Below are 19948 nucleotides of genomic sequence, written 5' to 3'. Positions count from 1 at the left end.
AGGGGGGGATAAAACTTGTGACCAGGAGTCTAGGGCATTGCACTTGCTTGGGGTCTAGTGAGGTGCCCCTCAAAACAGAGCTCTGGACACTTATCTTGTTCTAAAGATGTTAAGAATTCTCTGGTTACTCTAAAAATGCAAGGATGTATGCAGTAAAACATTCAACCATTGATACAGAATTCTCAGACAAAAGAGTTTGTATTAGTTACGATGCTTTAGGCTGCAAGTAACAGAAAGCCCAACATAAGTGGCTTTAAGTTCAAGTCTTATTATCTCGCATACTAAGAAGTTAGTTAGATAAGTAGTTCCAGGGTTGGTTCAGTGGCTCAGTGTCACCAGCAAGGACCCAGGCTCAGTCTGTTGCTCTGCTGTCCCATCCTCAGAGTTTTTGCTTTGTCCTTAGGTTTGCATCTCATGCAATCAAACTGGTTGCTGCAGTTCCAGACATCACATGTCAACCCAGCATTATTTGGCAGCAGCAGAAGCCCATTTCCTCCTGTGTACCTCTTTTTATTAGGGGGAAAATCTTTCCCACTAGTCCTCAGCAATCTTCCCCTCAGATGTCATCAGCCAGGGTCAGGTGCCCCAGCTGTAAGGGATGCTGGAAAGCAGGTACCCAGCATTTTCAGGCTTTGTAGGAGAAGGTGGATTCTGATAGCCAAGAGGAAGGGCAAGGTATTGGCTGTTGGTAGGCAGCCAACAGTAACTGAGCCAACAGTCTCAAAGTTTGCCTTGGATGTATTTACCAGGACTCTTCGAGCAGCAAGGGACAGAAAAGCAGTTCAAACTGGCTCAAGTCAAAAGGAAATTTTGTCAACTCAGAAAATGAAAAGTCCAGGGTTTAGGTACTGCTGTATCTGGAGACTCAATGTCTTCAGAAAGCTGCCCCTCTCCATCTCTCGGTTCTATGTTGGCTTCATTCTGCTTCCTTCTTCCCAAGAGATAGAACGATGGCCCCAGACTGCAGTCCTCAACCCCAGAGGAGAAAGAGCACCTCTTTGTTGATATTTCCAGCAAAAGTCTGGAGGCTGCCTTTTACTGGTCCAAGCTCGGTTCATGTTCTCTCCTGGACCTGCTGCTGAGACCGGGGAGAAGCGGTATTCAGTTTGGGCAGACCAGGATCACAAGTCAACCCCGGAACATGATGTAGGGTCAGCTTCACCCAAAACGAGGACTGAGAGTGGGGAGGGAAAGCTACCCAGTGACAACATCACCTGTAGGTGCTGCTATCAAAAGAAGGGGGCATGGATGCGTGGACAGGGGAAGAAAACCATCAGATGTCCATTCTACTGTCTGCAGCCCTTCCTTTCCATGTCGGGAATTTGAGGCCTAGACAGATTAATTGGCTTTTCAAAAGTAACTCCGCTATTCACGGCAGGATCAGGTAGCCACTGTTTCTCTTGGTTTCTTCATCTGGGCGTGTTGCACCATCTTCCTTCTTCAGGTTAAGAAAGGCCTCCGTGTCTGGCATCTTAGCTTTGTTTTGCATAATTTTATAGACCTTCAAAGTTTTAGTTGTGAGAATGAGCATTCACCAGGAGAGAATTTTTTAAACATCAGTAGTATCCAGATCTTAAAATAGCCAATGCACTGGGGCCTGGTGAGTCACAGGGAATAACCCTACGTTTCTATCTTAATCATCACACTTTAAGTAGACATTAATCACATTCGCATTTCAATATCTTCAGAGCATATCAGTTGAGAGTAGGTTGTCCATCTTTTTAACTTGGCACACTAACATTCTGTACAGATGTATAGATTACACAGCAATGATATGTACAGTACAGTATTTCCTCCTTCTGGAGCCTTGAGAAATAGGGACTGCCTTATGGATGAGGAACCCAAGACTCAGAAAGAATAACTAACTTTCCCAGGTTCACACAGCCAGTAGGAAGCCAATGAAAGGATCTAGAAACAACCATGGTGTGCTGGCTGGCTCCTACCACCCTGCCAGGGCTGGTTGTGCCCACCTCTTCTCACTCCACATTCAGTGAGGTCAGCTTGGTAGCTAGAAATCTACGTTGGTAGCAACATTTCCACCAAGGAAATCAGCAAATGCTACAAATCAGGGCTCCACACTCACCCCCTCAACTGGTAAGCAAGCAGTAATGCATACAGCTGCATGTCTGACCCTAAATCTTGTGTTTTATTTGCCTTGGCAGCTGCCTGGCTCTTTTTTACCTACCTAACAGGCATCTTTAGCCTAGCGGTGAATACGATGGTTTTGGTTTTGACCCATTTCCTGTGACCCGAATGTTTTCTATGTTCCCCTGAAACATTCCCAAAGACAGGCAGATACTCCTGGGGCATCCTCAGCATACCCTCTGACTCTGCCCTTTGGCAACCTTGTAAACACCACCAAAGTTTGACAGCCATTCCCACTCTGTTCACAGCTCCTTCCAGTCTCCAGGAACCAGCTGGAACAAAGGCTGTGGAAAAGAATGTGAGTATAGATCTTCCTTGATTTACAATAGGGTTATGTCTGGAGAAACCCATCGCAAGTTGAAAATATCATGAGTTGAAAATGCATTTAATACACCCAGCCTACTGAACATCATTGCTTGGCCCAGCCTACTGTAAACGTGCTCAGAACACTTACATTAGCCTACAGTTGGGCAAAATCATCTAACAGAAAGCCTATTTTATAATAATGTAATAATATGTAATAATGTAGTATTAATATGATGTGTTGAATATCTCATGTAATTTATTGAATACTGTACTGAAAGTGAAAAACAGAATGGTTGTGTGGGTGCAGAATGGTTGCACGTGTATTGGTTCTTTACCCTCATGATCACGTGGCTGAGGGGGAGCTGGCGGCTCGCTGCCATTGCCCAGCATCACGAGAGAGTATCATACTGCATATCGCTAGGCTGGGAAAAGATCAAAATTCAAAGCTTAAAGCATGGTTTCTACGGAACGTGCACTGCTTTTTGTACCATCGTAAATTCCAAAAATTGTAAGTCGAGGACCAACTGTATTTTTTTAAACACTTAACCTCACAAGAAAAAGATGTCCAAGCATTCTGTTCTAGATTTGAGTTTGGGCTTCTTGGTGCTAATAGCAGAGACCCAGAAGGACTGAAATCAAACAAAGCATGTTCAGTAACCACAACAGCATTATGTTATAAATCAATAATAAATTATCTGTGATATGTAGATATCCTTTAGATATCTTGGCAACTAAATAGCACACTTCAAAAAAAATTTAATGGGTCAAAGAAAAAAATCACAAGGGAAATTTAAAAAATACTTCTTAAGTGATAATGACAATACAATCTATCCAAATTTGTGGGATGCAGCTAAGGCAATGCTTAGAGTGAAATTTATAGCTGTCAATGCTTCTATTAGAAAACAGGCCCAGGTTCTTTAGTTTTTATGCAAGACTAAGTCTTTGCTTCCTTGCTGTTGACATTGCTCATGCATGCATTTATCCAATAACAAAGACTTATTGTGCATCTGTAGTGTTCAAGGCTTGGTATTAGGGGCTGGGGATGCAATGGTGAATAAACAGATGTGGCCCAAAGCTCCGTGAAGCTTTGTGGGTGAGACTAGCAAACAAACTAGCATATAATTAGGAATTGTGACGTGTCTAACCAAAACCAATAGACTGCAGTGACAGCAACTAACAGAAGGTGGTTTAGCAAATGTGATCAGACAAGACCTCTTCAGAGGTGACAAGATTTAAGTGGAGACCTGAAGATAAGGCAATCAATCAGCCTCGCTGGAAAGCAGAACAAGAGCTTTCTTGGTGTGTAGTTGAGAAGGCTCTGATGCCTGTGGGGGAAAGGGGAGGATGTAGGAGATTACAGAGTGATGGACAGAGGCCAGACAACATGGAGTCTCAGGTGTGAAGGCAAGAGGACTTGGGTTTTATTATCAGGCCATGGGAGACCACTCAGGGCTGAATTCTGCTGTAACTTCCTATTATTCAAGGCCAAGGCCTCTGAGCCTGAGCTGTTTAACAGATCCTACCAGAATTGACTCCAGGAGCACAGTGTACTCCCACCGATCCCTCTTCCTAGAATCCACGCTCTCTCCATGGTTGCCCAACTCACCCTCACTCCTCCTCCTTCTTGAACGCTCTGGGTCCCATCCTCTGGGGAAGCTTGCCCTGACATGGGCTGTCTGCTTTGCAGAGGTAGCAGCTCTGTGCCAGACAGAAGGGGAAACATGTCATTAGTTCCTCTCATTTGATCCACAGCAACCCCAGGATTCAGACACTAGCAAACCCTCGGGAGAACAGAAGATCTTAACCTATTGCCTCCCTCTTCCACTTCTCAACCCCTGAGCCCCTCTGTTGTAGCAGTTAGCACTGTGTGTTTGAATCATTGGTTTCCTTGTCTGTCTGCCCTAGCAAACTTAAGGGCAGGGGCTGGGTCTCTATTCCTGTGTCTCTAGGCATCCAGCACAGGGCCCGGCCCAGAGCAGGCTCTGTTAATACAGCTGAACACGTGGTGAACCTTAGCACTGAGCCCACACTTGGACTAAATTATTTACCCAGTGATTCATCCCGTGAGGGGAGCCAGGTGGATCAGACAGGGTCTGTCTCCATTCCACGCCTTGCACTGTGGCCACCCTTGGCACAGATCACTCTGGGGCAGTGGGTGGGGTGCCAACTGTGGAGGGTGTCTCACCAGCCAGCTGCTTTTTCTGCAGAGACATAAAGAGGACGTGGAGGTATATGTGGAACCTGGGCGGTACGTGGATCCTTTCACGACTGTGACTCTGGGCTGGCCGGACAGTGACCAGGATTTACGCTTCCAGTGGTCATGTGGTAGGTGACCTTAGAACTCTGGAACTCTCCTTTGTCACCACAAAGTGATGGATACTGTTCTTTTCCTTAACCTTCACACTGGCATTAGTCATGCCTGACATTGTATGTGCCTTGTGTGTGCCAGAGATTACAAATTCCACGGAAATAGGGGGAGGGTGAAGCAGGGCAAACCAAGGTGGGGTGGCCCTGAAGGCCGGGGACAAGGAGATGCGTTATCTGTAGAGAGTTAAGAACAACAAGTCGAGCCTAAAAGTCAGTCTGCTTTTTTATCATCACCCAAACAGTGTCAGTGATAAAATACTCCTCCCCTCTTGGATGGATCCCTCCCACCTCTATGCCCTTGGTTCACCTCCAGGAAGAGTCTAGAAGGAGGAAGAGATGAGGCATTTTCTGACAAACTAAGATGGCAGGACTAGTGCTCATTTTTTCGAAATGGTTGTCCTCCTTTTCTTAGAGGTATATCCTAGCCACACACACATCGTTTTAGAAATAAAACGAAAGTCATTCATACCGCACCTATTGCTTTCGTCACCTTCTTTGTCGTCGAACAATATATCATGCATGGATATATTAATATTTTAGTGTCATGGTATCTTCTTTTTCATCTCGATTTTCATAGTCACTGCAGGATACACTTCATGTATGATCATTTACTCACCAGTGCCCTCTTTTTGGACATTTGTTTCAAATTATTTGCCTTTATAAACACACAGCTTTATAGTTCAATCTTTATTTGCATCTGTGGTTACTTTCATAAGTAAATTTCTAGAAATGGAACAACTGGGTCAAAAGTCACGTAAAACTTGAAGGCTTTTGATATTAATTGCTAAGTGGTCAGAACATCCTACCGAATATTAGTTCCTGTCATCTGAATTAGTAGAGGACACAAATACAGAGTTTAGGTGACTGGGCTGATGACCTGACCCCTGGACATGTCCTGTGAATGACTGTCATATGGGGGGTGATGGGAGAAGACTTACCCAGCTGATATCATAAGGCGGGAGACGACATACAGCCTTGCAGGTACAGACCCTCAGGTCCCCATGTACCCTACGGGGACATACAGCTGTGGACAATCGCTTCCATGTGGGGTGACAATTACACGAGGGACAAGGAGCTGCCCCAGACGCTCTCGCAGGTGGGGCTGTAGATCCTCCTGGCCCCTCTCCTGCTGTGTGCCTGTGTGTTCGTCAGTGCAAGTCACTGATGCAAAACAAGCCGACACGTCCTGCAGGTTTGCTCAGAGGAGGTCATTGTCCCAGGGGCATCCTTCTGCAGCACCATTCCTGCAACCTGCAAGTGAAATTTTTTAAAAATCAAAATCTCTATTTGGAGCCAATTTTCTTTTCCCATGACCCTTTCCTTCTAAAAACCCCAAATCAGAGGTAGCCACATGTGTCAAGCTCAGATTTCCAGGATGGATAACAGTGCTTGCCCATCTCTCTTCCTCAGGGCGTTGCTGGGCTCAGTGGAGCGACTGCGCTGAGAATAAGCTGCTCCGCACAGACCAGAGGGAGTTGGTGGTTCCGCCGTCCTGCCTGCCGCCGCCCGACTCTGCTGTCACCCTGCATCTGGCTGTCTGGAGAGGCCAGGAACTGGAGAAATGGAACGAGCAGTGCCTCTATGTGTCTGCCCCCGTGAAACTCAGGCCTCGAGTCAGGTGGGGCGCAAGAGCAAACTCCTGCAGTGTCACCATTCATTCATCATTCAGCCAACATCTACTGAGAGCCAGTGGCACTGACCTAGGGGCAGGGCTTTCAGGGGAGGGCAAGACCAGACCCAGTCTCACTTCTCACAGGGGTTACTGCCTGGTGGTCAGTGATGATCTGCACAAACGAATGACGGAAGAGAACACTTTTACAGCTTCCCTGACTTGGGGTCAAGAAAGGCTTTCCTCAGCAGAGATGTGAAGAGGGAAGAGGAACTAACTTGGACAGGAAAAGGGGGCTGGAGAGAGGACAGAATGGCAAAGGGAGAGAGAGTAGAATAATCTAGAAGTGAAAGAGGATGGTGTGGCTAGAGCATGGAGCAAGAGAGGGGCAAGAAGAAATTGGAAGAGTAGGCAGGGTCTGGCTCCAGCAGGGCCTTGCAGGTCATATCAAAGACAGGAGTTTGGTCTTTATCCTAAGAGTTCAGGAAAGCCATCCAAGTGTTTCAAGCGGGCTGGGAACGTGATCACGTCTTGCTTCAAATGCTCTGTAGCAGGGTAGAGAACGGGCTGGAGGAGGGCAAGAGAGAGCTCAGGAGATTGCTTAGGCTCCTGCAGGAATCAAGGTGAGCTCAGGTAGCTTGGTCTATCAGCCAGGTCCCTGCAGGGGGCAGATGGCTCACTCAGACTGGAATTGATGACAGCAGGATAAAGCGTCTATTTTCAGATGTGGGCAGGGATAAGGAAACAAACCAGGGATGACGATGCAGGATGACAACAGGGGGAAGCTACCATCCCTCTTAGGACTGCAGAGGTAAGAGCAGAGACAGCATTCCTGGAGCCCCCTGGTAGCTGCAGCTGTGGGAGAGAAGCCCCCCAATAGGAGCTGTGGTCTTGACTAGAGGAACACAACCTCTGCCAACTGCAGCGCATCAGGTAAGGAGCAGGGGAGGTGGTGAATAAATACTCCGGCCTCTCTCCTCTCACTCTCCAGTCCCCAAACAGTGCTTGCCATTGGCTGGCCCGACCAGAAGCCAGAGGGTGCGGTAGCTTGGGTGACACGGTCTGTAGCATCAGTCTCCTGGTGCACACAGCCACAAAGAGTTGATGGAGAGTGGGCTGCAGGGGCAAATGGAGGATGTCCGGCACACTTTACTAGGATAGACCTGAAGACAGAAGTAGGGAGATTCGAGAGCTGTTATAAAGTTAAAACTGAAAGGACTTGGGGATGGATTGGCCACATAGCAGGAGCCAAAGTGATCTCTTATTGGCTCGAGGGAGGGAGGACGATGTTATAGAGAAGGCCCGGGACTCGGATCAAGACAGGTTGGTTCGTGTTCCATGCCCCCACTGGAGAGCGGCGTAACTGGCACAAGTCACGTAAGCTCCATGAGCCTGTTTGCTGTCTGTGATACGGGGATTCTGACACGACACTCACAGGGTTGCAGTAAGCAATGAATAAGCTGGTAGCAACGGAAGTCATTTATAAATTGTGGCATGCATGCTGTAAATCACAGCATTCACCTATTATTATTAGAACTAGAAAGAATCAGACACGTTGTCAGCTCTTATCCCCTCACTTTGCAGGTGAGGAAACAGGCTCAGAGAGTTCAAGTAACTTGCGCCAGGTGGCCATTCATAAGGGGCAGGGACGGGATTCGAGCCCAGGGTCCTGTCTCGGCCTCCTGCATTTCCACATCGTTGTCCTGCGCAGCGAACGAAGGGAGATTCGATCAGGCACTAATCAGTCCATCTTCATGACCGAGGCTATGTCCCGATTTTGGCTGGGACAGGGGTTGCTTTTATTCCAACTTTCACTTGAAAAAAGGCCCTTTCCAACCTTCTCAAAGGACTAGAGAAGAAGCGGACAGAAGACCAGGCAGGTGGCCACGATGCCTGAGTGAGCCTCCTCACTCTGTTCTCTGTCTCCCTCTCAGCTGTGACAAGAACTGTGGGCCAGTGAATGCCAGCGAAGATGTTATACTCAGGGTCACCATGGGGGACGACTCTCCAGAGGCCAGGTTCAGCTGGTATTTAGATGACACCCCACAGGAGAAGGTGAGAACACTGGCAACCACTCAAAATGGAACCATCTTCCCACTTTGATGGACCAGACCTGTGTCACATGCCCAGGACTGAGCTGGGGGTGGGTCAACTCCACTTACAGCCCGTGTAGTAGGAGTTGGGGTGGGGGCGTTCCCCAGAGGAAAACCAGGGCGTGGTCAGAAGAGAGCACAGATGCACGGAGCAAAACCAATGGGCAAATGCTGCAGCAGATGCCATTGGTGCCCCAGCCCAGTCCCTCTTCCCAGGCTGATGCACCCACCCTGGCTGCTGTGGAGTGGCCGCTGGCCAATAACTGATGGACATGGGGGCTAAGAGCCTAGCCCTCTTGCCTCTGAGGGAGACGGCTTCTGTGGTGCAGCTCAAGCTCCAGAGCTCCCGTGGGATCAGGCTGAGGGTGGCCGCCTCCTGGAACCACTTCTCTGCCCAGTTTCATTCTCTGCCCCATTCTGTTTCCCTCCTTCCCCTGCTGGTGCCCTTGAGAGCCCTCCCTCAGTAAAAGACCAGCACAGGAATCCTCTCAGGCTCTGCTCCTAGGGAACCTGAGCTTGGACAAGCATCCTAACAAGGCTGGAGAGTGGATGTCTGGGCTGACCTTGGGGAAGCAGGTGGTGCTGCTGTCCACCCATCAGAGGCAAATCCGGAGGCTCAGGAGCCATGCCCTGCTGAGGTCCAGCAGCCCGGCTGCAGCCTCAGGGCTCTGGGCTGTGCTCTTTTTCAGGCTGAGCCCCTACCGGCAGCCTGCAGACTTGAAGGATTTTGGCCGCGTTCTTTAACTCTCCTTCAGAGCGACACCTCCACGCTGCTGCTGAATAGCTCCTTCCTGCAGACCTGGGGCCCGACCGTCCGAATCCGAGTCACAGGTAGGAAGGCCTCCCTTCAGTCTCTTGTCCCAGATTCTGTCTGCCACAGAGAGTAAACCAAGACAAACCCAGAAGCCCTGAAACACGGGACATCAGTGTTGGGTCGGGGCTGTACACAGGCTCTGGTATGAAGCCCACCACCACCACTTTCCAGCTGGAGACTTTAGGCAAAGAGATCTAACCTCTCTGTGCTTCAGTTTCCTCACATGTAAGCTGGGCGCAATGAGAACGCCCGCCTCCAGATTGTATTATGCAGGGTGGATGGGACAACCCCAGTGGTACAGAGCAGATTATTCTGGGGTTGTGCAGCCTGGGTGTCCTGCCCGGACGAGGCAGCGCATCTCCCGTAAAACAAGCCCAGTGCAGAGGGAAATGCAGACTCTCAAAAAGATAAACAATGGGGGTGACGATTCTCTTTTGGATGAATTCCTTTGATTCAGTATTTCTCGAAGTGGCCCACAGATCATGCACCCAGGATAACCTGGGTTTCTTGTTTAAAATGCACACTCCTGGGTTCTCCCCAAACCTTCTGAATTAAGTCTAGGCCAAGGAATTAGTTTGAATTGATTAAAATTCTCTCTATGCCCAGTTTTTCTAGGCATGCACTCTTTTCAGAAAACCAAGTGCTTATATCAGGTGGTGTGGGGTGTTGGTGTGGGTTAACTGGGGGCGCTATGTGCTGCTGTGGGGGTCTGGGAAGAGTGTGGACGTGAGGTGGGATCAGCCTGTTTCCGGATCCTGGCTGTGGCCCTTCCTACCCGGCTAATCTCGAGCGAGCCGTTGTTTCCCAGTATACTCCCTCCTCACCAAAGTCGTGGGAGGAAGCCGTTATTATTAGCCCCGTTTTGCAGATGAGGAGCTGACTCTCAGAAAGGTCAAGTCCAAGGTCACATGACTAGTAAATGGCAGAACTGAATTTAAGGTCAGGTCTGTCTGATTCCGTTTCTCTGTCTCTGCCCAATGTCTCAGAGTGAGACCCTGGGAGGCCCTGCACTAGGGGGAGTTGTTAGAAATGTAGGTTTCTGGGTCCTGCCCCAGAATCTCCAGAGAGGTCTGAGGCTCTGGGTCCAGGGGGGCCTGGGAATCTGCGTATCTTTCAACGAGCTCCCTGGGTGATCCTGAAGCCTGGTGGAGTTTGTGTGACCCCCAGAGCCCCCTAAGCACCCTCTGTCTTCACTCCCTAGCAGTGACCGGGGACGCCTATGGGGAGGACACTTACGTGGTTAGCTCTCTGCCTCCCCCTGAGGTGCCCACCTGCGCCATTGCCCCGGAGGAGGGCACTGTTCTGACGAGCTTCGCCATCTTCTGTGACACCTCCGCCGCCCTGGGCTCCCTGGAGTACTGCTTCTGTCTGGAATCAGGTACCAGCCCGGGACCATGCTCTCCTCTCAACTCCTGGGCACATCCCCTCCCAGAACAGGGGCCTGTCTTTCTCTGGGAGCCGCAAAGAATGTGTTCCATGTGTGAGAGAGGTTTGCAGGATGAAGCCTCCTCTAAACCTTAACCCCCAAGCCCAGGCATGCTAACCCAGCCACACACCTCAGAGAGATGGGAAGTGGGTCCCACCAGGGTCTCCTCCACAACGATGGAGGCCGAAATGACCTCTGTCCTGGCATGAGGGGCGTGGAGCGGGTTAAATAGATGAGGATATCTAGAAGTAGGACCACTTGGGGCCGCCACCAGGGCACCACCCCCCAGGACTCATTTGGAGCAACCATGACTCCTGGAAGTCTGAAGCTGTTCAGAACAGAGAAGATCTGGTTCACAGAATCGTCAACGATTTTACTGGCCCCGCTTTGCGGGAGGCATCAGGGATGGGGTGATGTCACCGAATGTGCTGAGCAGAAAGGAGATATTTTTGCAAAGGTTTACAAGGGACAAAACACGCAGACCCTGTCCTCCCTATTCCCAGTGCCCTGTACAGTGTCCTGTCCCCACAATCCACACCCCAGGACAGCAGTAGGGCATCACCAAGAGAGACGGGGTGAGCAGCCTGCATGGCAGCTGTTCTCCCAGTTTGGGGTGGCTGGTCCTTGGAGCGCTCCTCTGAGTCCTTGTCTCTTTCCGATGGGCTTTGGCATTTCATGATGCTCACATGTGCTCTGAAATGCTGTCGTCAGATTGGAACTTTTCTCCAAACCTAGGCACCAGGCGCGTTGCTGGGGTGCTCCCCAACATCCAGCATTAAACACCATAGTGTCATAAACTGGACACCTTGACTTGGGAAAGGAACACGTAAGCTATCCTGGACCCAAAGGAGTGTGGTTTTTATGGGGTGTCCCGTCAAAAAGACGTGGAAGGCAGGGCTGTGACTGAGTCCAAGCCTGGAGGGAAATAATTCAGGGAAGGCAGGGAGATTTCATTTCAATCCTGCATCTCCCCAAATGGAGAGGCCAGGCTAGCTGCCCCAGTTCCGACTGGTTATTCCCCTGTAGTGCCTGCCTCTACCACACACAGGTGAGCAAGGGGGCAGGGAAGTGTGGTCACAGAAAAATGAGTCATCAATTGCAATTCAGTAATTTCATGCTTGTCTGCACACTGCAGTGAACAGTGATTCCAATGAGAGGTGGGTCCCCTTTCAGGATACAAATGATTCCTGCCTTCCTGCCTTCCTTCCTTCCTGCCTTCCTTCCTGCCTTCCTTCCTTCCTTCCTGCCTTCCTTCCTGCCTGCCTGCCTTCCTTCCTTCCCTCCTTCTTACAGCAAGTACGTATCGACTGTCAGGCTCTGTTCTAGGTGCTAGATGTGCAGTCGTGAATAACATAGAGGAAGTCCCTGCCCTCACTGCATTTATAGGTAGTGATGGAGACAGCTGGTAAACAGACACATACGGGTGCTGTTTGAGCAGTCAGGGAAGGCCTTCTACAGGAAGTGACTTTTGAGTGAGCTCGAATGTTTGAGCTCATTTTTATGATCCCCTCCTCCCTTCCTCCTCTTTTTCCTCCTCCTTCTCTTTGCAATTTGGTTTACCACCTTGAGATTGTTTTTAAAGCCTGTCAGTGGGAGATTTGCTCTGAAATTTTTCATGGATTTTAGTGAAATTATTCCAAGGTCACAGCAGCATGCAATTACCGAGAGAGGATCCGTGTACGTAGCTGTCTTCTCCCTGAGAGAATGGAGACCCCCGAGTGTCTGCTGTGCCTTCATGAGCTGTGTGCGGCTTTTGTGTCCTTGTCATCAACCTCTACCTTGGTGGGTTTCCAGTCTCCCCGGGGTCTGGAGATGCCCCCCACCAAGCTGTTCAGTTTCCATTTACCAGGTTCCTGTCTCCACTGTGGCCCTGAGCCTGCCCTCCCGTCAGTTTATCTGCCACTTGGAAAAGAAAACAATGACTTCGTGCTGACAGTGGTCATTTCTGTCTCCAATCCCGCGGGACACAGACAGCAGACCCATGCAGCGGTTAAGGTGGGTGGTAGTGGCCATTGTTGCTTCACTGAGAAAACTTGTTGACCTGTCTGAACCTCACCAAGAGGGTGGCTGAGTTGAAAGGAGCCGTGGGCACAACCAGATGAGCCATGGATTCATCCATTCCTTCAACAAACATTTACAGAGCGCTACTAGGTGCCAGGCCCTGGGGACACAGCCATGGACAAAACAGACACAGTCTCTACCTTATAGATCCTACGTCTTAGTGGCCAGAATAGGGGTAGGATCCTGGGGACTTCGGGGGAAGCCTGAAGGGAGCTGGAGCAGAAGGACCCAGGAATGAGTTAGACCAGTGCCTTCAGAGTCCGGAGGAAGGTGGACCAAGATCAGCCAACAGGGCCGCAAGGCAGAGGCTGGAAAAAAACCCAAGTAAATGTCAAGGATCAGAAACCAGGTGGAGTGGGAAGGGATTGAGAGCGCGATGAGGAGGGCAGTGACAGGTGGGGCAGTGACTTGTCCAACGCTTTTTTCTGGTGGCCATCAGCTGCCTGGTGCAAGTGGGGCCAGCTGCCCTCAAGCCTCAGGAGAGCCCCCATGCCAGGTGCAAGGCCTTGCAGCCCTGCTCTGATTTGCCACGTGAAGACCCACGACTTCAGGCTCCAGGTTCTTGAACAAGAACCCGTGAGTTGAGGTCTTCCCTGCACCGAGCATGTTTCTCGTTTCCCTGTTAGGTGGGACTTGGAGACACCTGTGCTGAGGATGTGGTATTCCAGGCCGCGGTGTCAGAGAACATCACCGCTGCTCTGCAAGGCGAGCGGGGCCCTGAGCGGCTCTTCCAGCTGGCCAAGTCCGTGTCATCCATGCTGGACCAGGCACGCCAGGGGCAGGGCTCCGGGCAACTGCTGAGGATGGACGTCAGACAGAAGGTGCTCGAGACGGGCCCCTTTTATCCCTTCTGCTGGGGCCTCCCGGGGTCTGTATGCAGCCGTTTGGGGTGGGGAGTGGCGTTCATGAATCTGTGGAGAAGCGTTTGGTATTTCCCAAGCTGTTGACATCACCTCCCTCTTCTGGTCCATTCGGTGAGTGACATAAAATGAAGAAACCCTGCCTTCTCTGCCCAGCCCCATGCAGTCACCGGCTTCTAGGGTGGGAGAGAATTTAGAATATCGCTCCAGTCCTTCCCACTAAACATGAGGAAACCGAGGCCAGAGGAAAAAGTGACCTGGCCTCCGTCATATGGTAAATGGGCTGGGGTTGGACTTTAGATGTTCCAGCTCTGTCACTTACCATCTGTATTGACACAAGGCAGGGGACTGAACCTCTCTAAGCCTCAGTTTCCCCATCTGGAAAGTGGGGATAATAACAGTATTTTCCTCATAAGGTTGTGGTGAGAGTTAAATAAGAATTACATCCACTGTAACTATGGGTCAAACCATACGAAATTGGTTCAACGTTCAACCTGTTTTCATCCACAAAATGGCCATTTCACGTGTTACAACCTAATATCATAAACAACTGCTACAGAACGTGTGATTACTTCCACTCCCAGTGCATGCTCCGTGAATATATGTGGGTGTGAACACACACACACACAGCATCACACACACCTGCTGGGCATGGAAAAGAGAAGAAAGACTTCTCTGGTCCCCTGGAGGGTTTGCATCAAAGGACGTAACACGGTGCAGGACACGTGGTCAGTACTTAATACAAAGAGGCGTGGTTGTCACAGTGATTACTTACAGAGAAGTAGCTAACATTTATTGAGCACCTACTGTGTGCTGCTAGGCCCTGAATTAGGGCTTCATGGAGGTGTAATTCCTGTTAAAACCCTACAAGGTAAATGGTGAGATCCCCACCTATATTACAGAGGAGGAAACAGGGTAAGAGAATCTTAGTAGTTGCCAGGGCCCACATTTCTAGTAGGTGGTGAAGACGGGGTTCAAACCCAGGTTGGCTCTTCCCACGTCCACCTCCAGCCCTTTGCTTCACATTAGCCCCCTCCCCCATGAGCCTTCCCCCTACCTCCCCAACCTGGTTCTCATTCTTGGCTGCACTCACTCTGAGCATTACCTATGGCAAACTTCCCTTTAGATGTCCTGTGGTCCCTGAGCACACGGACTACCTGGCCTGACCCAAGGTCTCCTTGTGAAACATCGGGGTCCTGGCAGGAGACACATGTCAAACTCTAACTGGCAACTGAGAAGATTTTAAGAAGGGCTCTGGGGCCAGCCCGCTGGCGCAGCGGTTAAGTTTGCACGCTCCGCTTTGGCGGCCTGTGGTTCACTGGCGGACATGGTACCACTTGGCAAGCCATGCTGTGATGCTGTGGCAGGCGTCCCACATATAAAGTAGAGGAAGATGGGCACGGATGTTAGCTCAGGGCCAGTCTTCCTCAGCAAAAAGAGGAGGATTGGCAGTGGATATTAGCTGAGGGCTAATCTTCCTCAAAAAAAAAGGGGGGGCTCTGTTGAGAAAAGTGGGGCAGAGTTTAGGGAACAAATGAGAGAGAGCACAGAACTCCAGGGGCACGGCCTGAAGTGGCCAGAATCCGGAGAAAGCTGCTGTGTGTGGAAAGGGCTCCCTGGAAGGAGCGGTGGCTTTTGAAGAATGAGGCAGTCAACACACAATGGCCTGGCAGGGAGGGCACCTGGAGGATAACTTCTAGCTCTCTCTCCTCCTGCCTGCTCACCTCCCACTGAGTGAATGCATTGGCCGGAGGGTGAGAAGCCAGCGACATCTCCGTGCCAGCAGCCTCCAGGACCATGATGCAGAATGGGGGGAAGACCTGCAGAGGCAAACTTGAGATTATCCATTATCTCCTTCTAGAACATTCTGACAAGCGTCCCCTTGTGTACTGGTCTGTTCTTTCATCCATCCAAGCCACAGCCCGGATGCACCCGGAGCTAATGGCAGACATGCTCAAACTCTGCAGCCGGGAAAGACTGCTGGACGGTTAGGCTGAGTGAGCTGTGAGTAGCAGGCCACGAGGGTGAGGACTGCTCATTCGTACCTGTGCCATCCCAAACGCTTGCTGCGAGCCATGTCTGCTTACTTACACTTAAATTAAAATGAAATAAAGTTAAAAATTCAGTTCTCTAGTTGTACTAGTCACATTTCAAGGGCTTAATAGTTGCATCTGGTGAGTGGCTACCACATTGGCTAGCACAGGGATAGAACATTTCCACCAATGCAGAAAGTTCAGCGGGGCGGGGCTGAAATATTGTTAGTTTTTCTCTGTCTCTGCCAAAGCCAGCCCATAGCCAGCCCCTCATTAGGGCTTTGTGGCTTAGAAAGCACGTTATCCTGAAGCCCCAGAAGGTCTGGCTTAAGGCAAGAGTTAGGGACCCTTATAAGGGTAGAAGGATCCTCGTCCCCATGGCTCCCAAGGTACACACAGGGACCCAAGCCTGCAACAAGCTCTCCCATCCACACTGGGCCAACAAAGCAATCAGATTTCTGAATTGCATGCCTTTCTGGTCACAAGTGCCACCCTGATTCATCCTTTGTTTTTAAATAATGCCAAATTTTACAGATTTGATTTGAAGTGTTGGAGAAAGCTTGAGACATCCTGTATTAGTTTCCTCTTGCTGCTATAACCAATGACCACAAACTTAACAGCTTAACAAGACACATTCACCTATTTATCTATTTTTAAGATTGGACCTGAGCTAACATATGTTACCGGTCTTTTGTTTTCTTCTTCTTCTCCCCAAAGCCCCCTAGTACATAGTTGTATATTCTAGTTGTAGGTCCTTCTGGTTGTGCAGTGTGGGATGCCACCTCAGCATGGCTTGACAAGTGGTGCTAGGTCTGCGCCCAGGATCCAAATCAGTGGAACCCTGGGCCACTGAAGTGGAGTGCGTGAACTTAACCACTTGGCCACAGGTCCAGCCCCACGACACGCATTTATTATCTTACAGTTCTGGAGGTCAGAAGTTTGCAATGAGTCTCACTGGGCTAAAGTCACCGTGTTGGCAGGATTGTGAACTGCCTGGAGGCTCTAAGGGAGAATCCATTCCTTGCCTTTTCCAGCTTCTAGAAGCCAGCACATTCCTGGCTCCATTTTCAAAGCCAGCATCTTCAAATTCCTACCCCACTCCCTCCTCCCTCCACTGTCTTCTCCCTTCCCCTTCCTTCCTCCCCATCCTCCCCCTCCCTCTCCTCCCTGACTCCCGCTCCACCACCTCTGCCTCCATCATCACATCTTCTTCTCTGACTCTGACCCTCCTGCCTCCCTCTTATGAGAACCCCTATGATTACATTGGTCCCACCAGATTCTCTCCCCATCTCGGAATCCTTAACTTAATCAAACCTCCAAAGTGATTTTGCCAAAGTGGCTGTGAGGTAACACCCTGACAGGTTTTGGGGATTCGGATGTGAGTACCTTTGGGAGGCTGTTATTCTGCCCACCACACATCCTATGAGACAAACAGAGATCTACAGGCTTTGGAAAACCCCAGATGAGGCTGATCACTTGCTGTGACCCCAAATCTTTCTGAAACAGCTTCATCAAGCCACTGGAATTATATTTCCTCTCTCCATCTTCCTCCCCCTGTGCCAAGGTCAGAGAGCGTATCCTGGGGTCGCTGTCTGCGGTCACTGCCACCCTAGGAGACATGCAGAGGGTGCAGGGGCTGGCTGAGGTGCTGAAAGAGGTGACCCACCGCAGTGAGGAGCTCACGCCATTGGCCCAGGTGAGTAGTTCCCACCTGCTGAGCCAGGCCCTGGGACATGCACCTCCATGGTGGGTGGCTGACAACTAACCCCAGCACTGGCCAAAGGTCCCTCAGTGACAGGGCCGCCAAGACTTCCACCATCTTGTTTCCAAGGGTCCCGTGTGGGTGGTATCAAGGGAGGGAAGATGCCCCTTCTGCAGTCGTGTCTCACCCTGGTTGTGATGGCCCATGTGCTCACACACCTCATTCCCCAACCAGCCAGTGAGCACCTCAAGGGAGTAACTGAATCTAACTAATCCTTGGGTGGTGAAGCGTGTGTCCAGATGCTGCTACTGACCTGCCCAGGCCCCACTTCAGTGCATACCAGCCTGACGTCCAGCTGCCAGCTCCTGCCTTTCTTTGCCTGGGGCCTTCTCTGCCCTCCCCTCCAGAGCCCACTCTGCCTCTCACATGGCAGGTTGGACATGTCAGGGGACGGATGCATTGGTCAGCGACTAATGGGCTGGGGTACAGATACCTCGACTCCCTCACCCTCTTGGTAGATAACTCCCAAGAAGGAGTGAGCCCCAGGTAAAAGGCTTGATCCACCCACTGGTCGGGCTTCCTGCCCTTCCCTGTCTCACTCCCCGACTCTGCTGCCCATGTTTCCGTGGGTCATCTCCAAATAAATGACTGGCTTCAGATCCTTGCCTCAGGGCCTGCCTCTGGAGGATTTAAATTAAAACACCATGTTCCCAGCATTAGGTAGCCAAGGGGTTAAAAAAGAAGCCATAGGACAGTAAAGGGGAGGGGATCCTAGCCCTGCCCCGCCCACTCTATCAGGAGGTTGTGTCCCTCACACTCTCTGGCCTGAGGCCAACACTGTTGGCCTTTATTTCTGGGGCCCTGATGCTGTTAATGTCACACTCTCCATTTGCTCATGCATCCATTCTCTGCGCATACAGCTATGCATGTACCTATATACTTCTGTCTCTCCATTCTTTCATCTATCTATGCATCAATTTAGTCATTCATTCAACAAATGCTTCCTGAATGCCTAGTATTGCAAGTCGTTGAGAATTCAGCAGCAAATCACACAGACATGGCCTCTGCCCTCATGGCACTTTCAGACCGCTAGACTAACACTAAACAAATAATTTCACAAATACATATATAATCACAAAATTGGAATAAGTGCTATGTCCATTCATCCACCCATCCATCCATCCACCCAACTATCCATCACTCACCCATCCATCCATCCATCCATCCCTCCCTCCACCCTCCCCTTGCCCCCTAGCCACATGTTTACTGAATGCCTACTATGTGCTGGGCACTGTGCAAGGCCCTCTGGGAAAGATTTGGAGATGAACTACGCTACTCTCCTGAAGGAACTCAGTGTATTGTAGGGTGGGAAATATGTGGTCTCAAGTCAGTGATACAAGCAGCTTGTGTGATGGTCCTGTCCAGACCTTCCCTAGTGTGTGTCCCCACCTTGCTGCTCTTCAGTGCAGCCCTCGCCCCTTGAATGGTGTGGGGGATGGTCTGTCCCAGGCAGGAGCTCATGCTGTTTCTCCTTCTTTGGGCGAGCGCAGCGAGAAGCCAGCTGGGCCTTGCAGCATGCCAGTGAGGCCCTGTTGGCAGTGAGCGCCAAGGCCCATCCTGAGGACCAGAGGCGCCAGACGGCCACCAGGGACCTGTTCCAGGCTGTGGGCAGCGTGCTGGAAGCTTCCCTGAGGGACAGACCAGAAGAGCCTGCAGAGGCCAACGGCATCCACGTAGGTGTCCCAGCCCAGGTGCAGACCTCACACCTGCTGCGTGCCCAGCTCACACCAGCATTTCTAGGTGGATCTCTCTCCACATCTTGCAGATGGGGAAACTGAGGCACAGAGGTTAAAGTCCTTTCTAGGGAGCTGGAGGAAAGGTTCCAGAAACCAGAGCTCCTGGAAGGCAGCATGGTATAGCAGGCCAAGCGCAGGCTCTGGAGGGAGGCAGCCTGGGTTGGAAGCCTGCCTCTCTCACCTACAAGCCTGTGACCTAGGCGAGTTACGCAGCTTCCCACAGCCTCCCTTCCTCTGCAGTGGTAGAGCTCGGTCTCATCCCAGAGAAGCTGCCAAGTGCCAAGATCACGTGTCCACTCTCGCAAGTCTGGCTTAAACTCGTTTAGCCAAGAACATGTTGTTAACAGAGAGGCAGCCCCCAGAGCAAGGACAGATGCAGCACAGCCTCATGTGGCCCCGGCCCCTTGCTGGGGTGTGAGGGCCCTGCCTCCTGGGACGTCATCACATTGGAGCCACAAAGCCCATTGCTTGCTGCTCCACAGTCCTTCACCATGTGGGGCCTGCACCTCTACTCAGGAAGAACACACACACAGTCACATTCTCACGCATGGCCACACATTCACACAGACACACTCGAACGCTAACACCCACACACTCACACACATCCACAGACGGCCACATACACATTCAGTCACACAGATACACTCATACACTCACACAGACACTAGCTGACAGGCACTCACACTCTCACACAGATGCACATTTACACTCATATTTTCATACACAACCACACACT

The 19948-nt window shown here is 50.7% G+C and overlaps 1 protein-coding gene and 1 long non-coding RNA gene across 2 annotated transcripts in view; one reads left to right on the top strand and one right to left on the bottom strand.

Annotated features, from left to right (window-relative positions):
- LOC106833201 (polycystin-1-like protein 2) overlaps positions 1 to 19948 on the top strand; it is a 97663-nt gene that overhangs the window by 28952 nt on the left and 48763 nt on the right. The window contains exons 9-18 of the mRNA XM_070500573.1: positions 2394 to 2443; positions 4659 to 4776; positions 6229 to 6436; positions 8362 to 8482; positions 9210 to 9351; positions 10536 to 10712; positions 12610 to 12755; positions 13448 to 13642; positions 17279 to 17410; positions 18967 to 19149. Of these exons, the coding sequence (XP_070356674.1) occupies positions 2394 to 2443; positions 4659 to 4776; positions 6229 to 6436; positions 8362 to 8482; positions 9210 to 9351; positions 10536 to 10712; positions 12610 to 12755; positions 13448 to 13642; positions 17279 to 17410; positions 18967 to 19149 (1472 nt within the window). The remainder of the gene's footprint in view (positions 1 to 2393; positions 2444 to 4658; positions 4777 to 6228; positions 6437 to 8361; positions 8483 to 9209; positions 9352 to 10535; positions 10713 to 12609; positions 12756 to 13447; positions 13643 to 17278; positions 17411 to 18966; positions 19150 to 19948) is intronic.
- On the bottom strand, positions 127 to 6065 carry LOC139042360 (uncharacterized). The gene is made up of 3 exons (XR_011499026.1): positions 5757 to 6065; positions 4500 to 4652; positions 127 to 4149 (listed from the first exon to the last, which is right to left on the bottom strand). It is a non-coding gene; the product is annotated as an uncharacterized lncRNA (long non-coding RNA).

The sequence above is a fragment of the Equus asinus genome, chromosome 28 (genome assembly GCF_041296235.1).
Source record: "Equus asinus isolate D_3611 breed Donkey chromosome 28, EquAss-T2T_v2, whole genome shotgun sequence".
NCBI lineage: Eukaryota > Metazoa > Chordata > Mammalia > Perissodactyla > Equidae > Equus > Equus asinus.
This window is presented reverse-complemented; position numbering and strand designations above follow the sequence as displayed.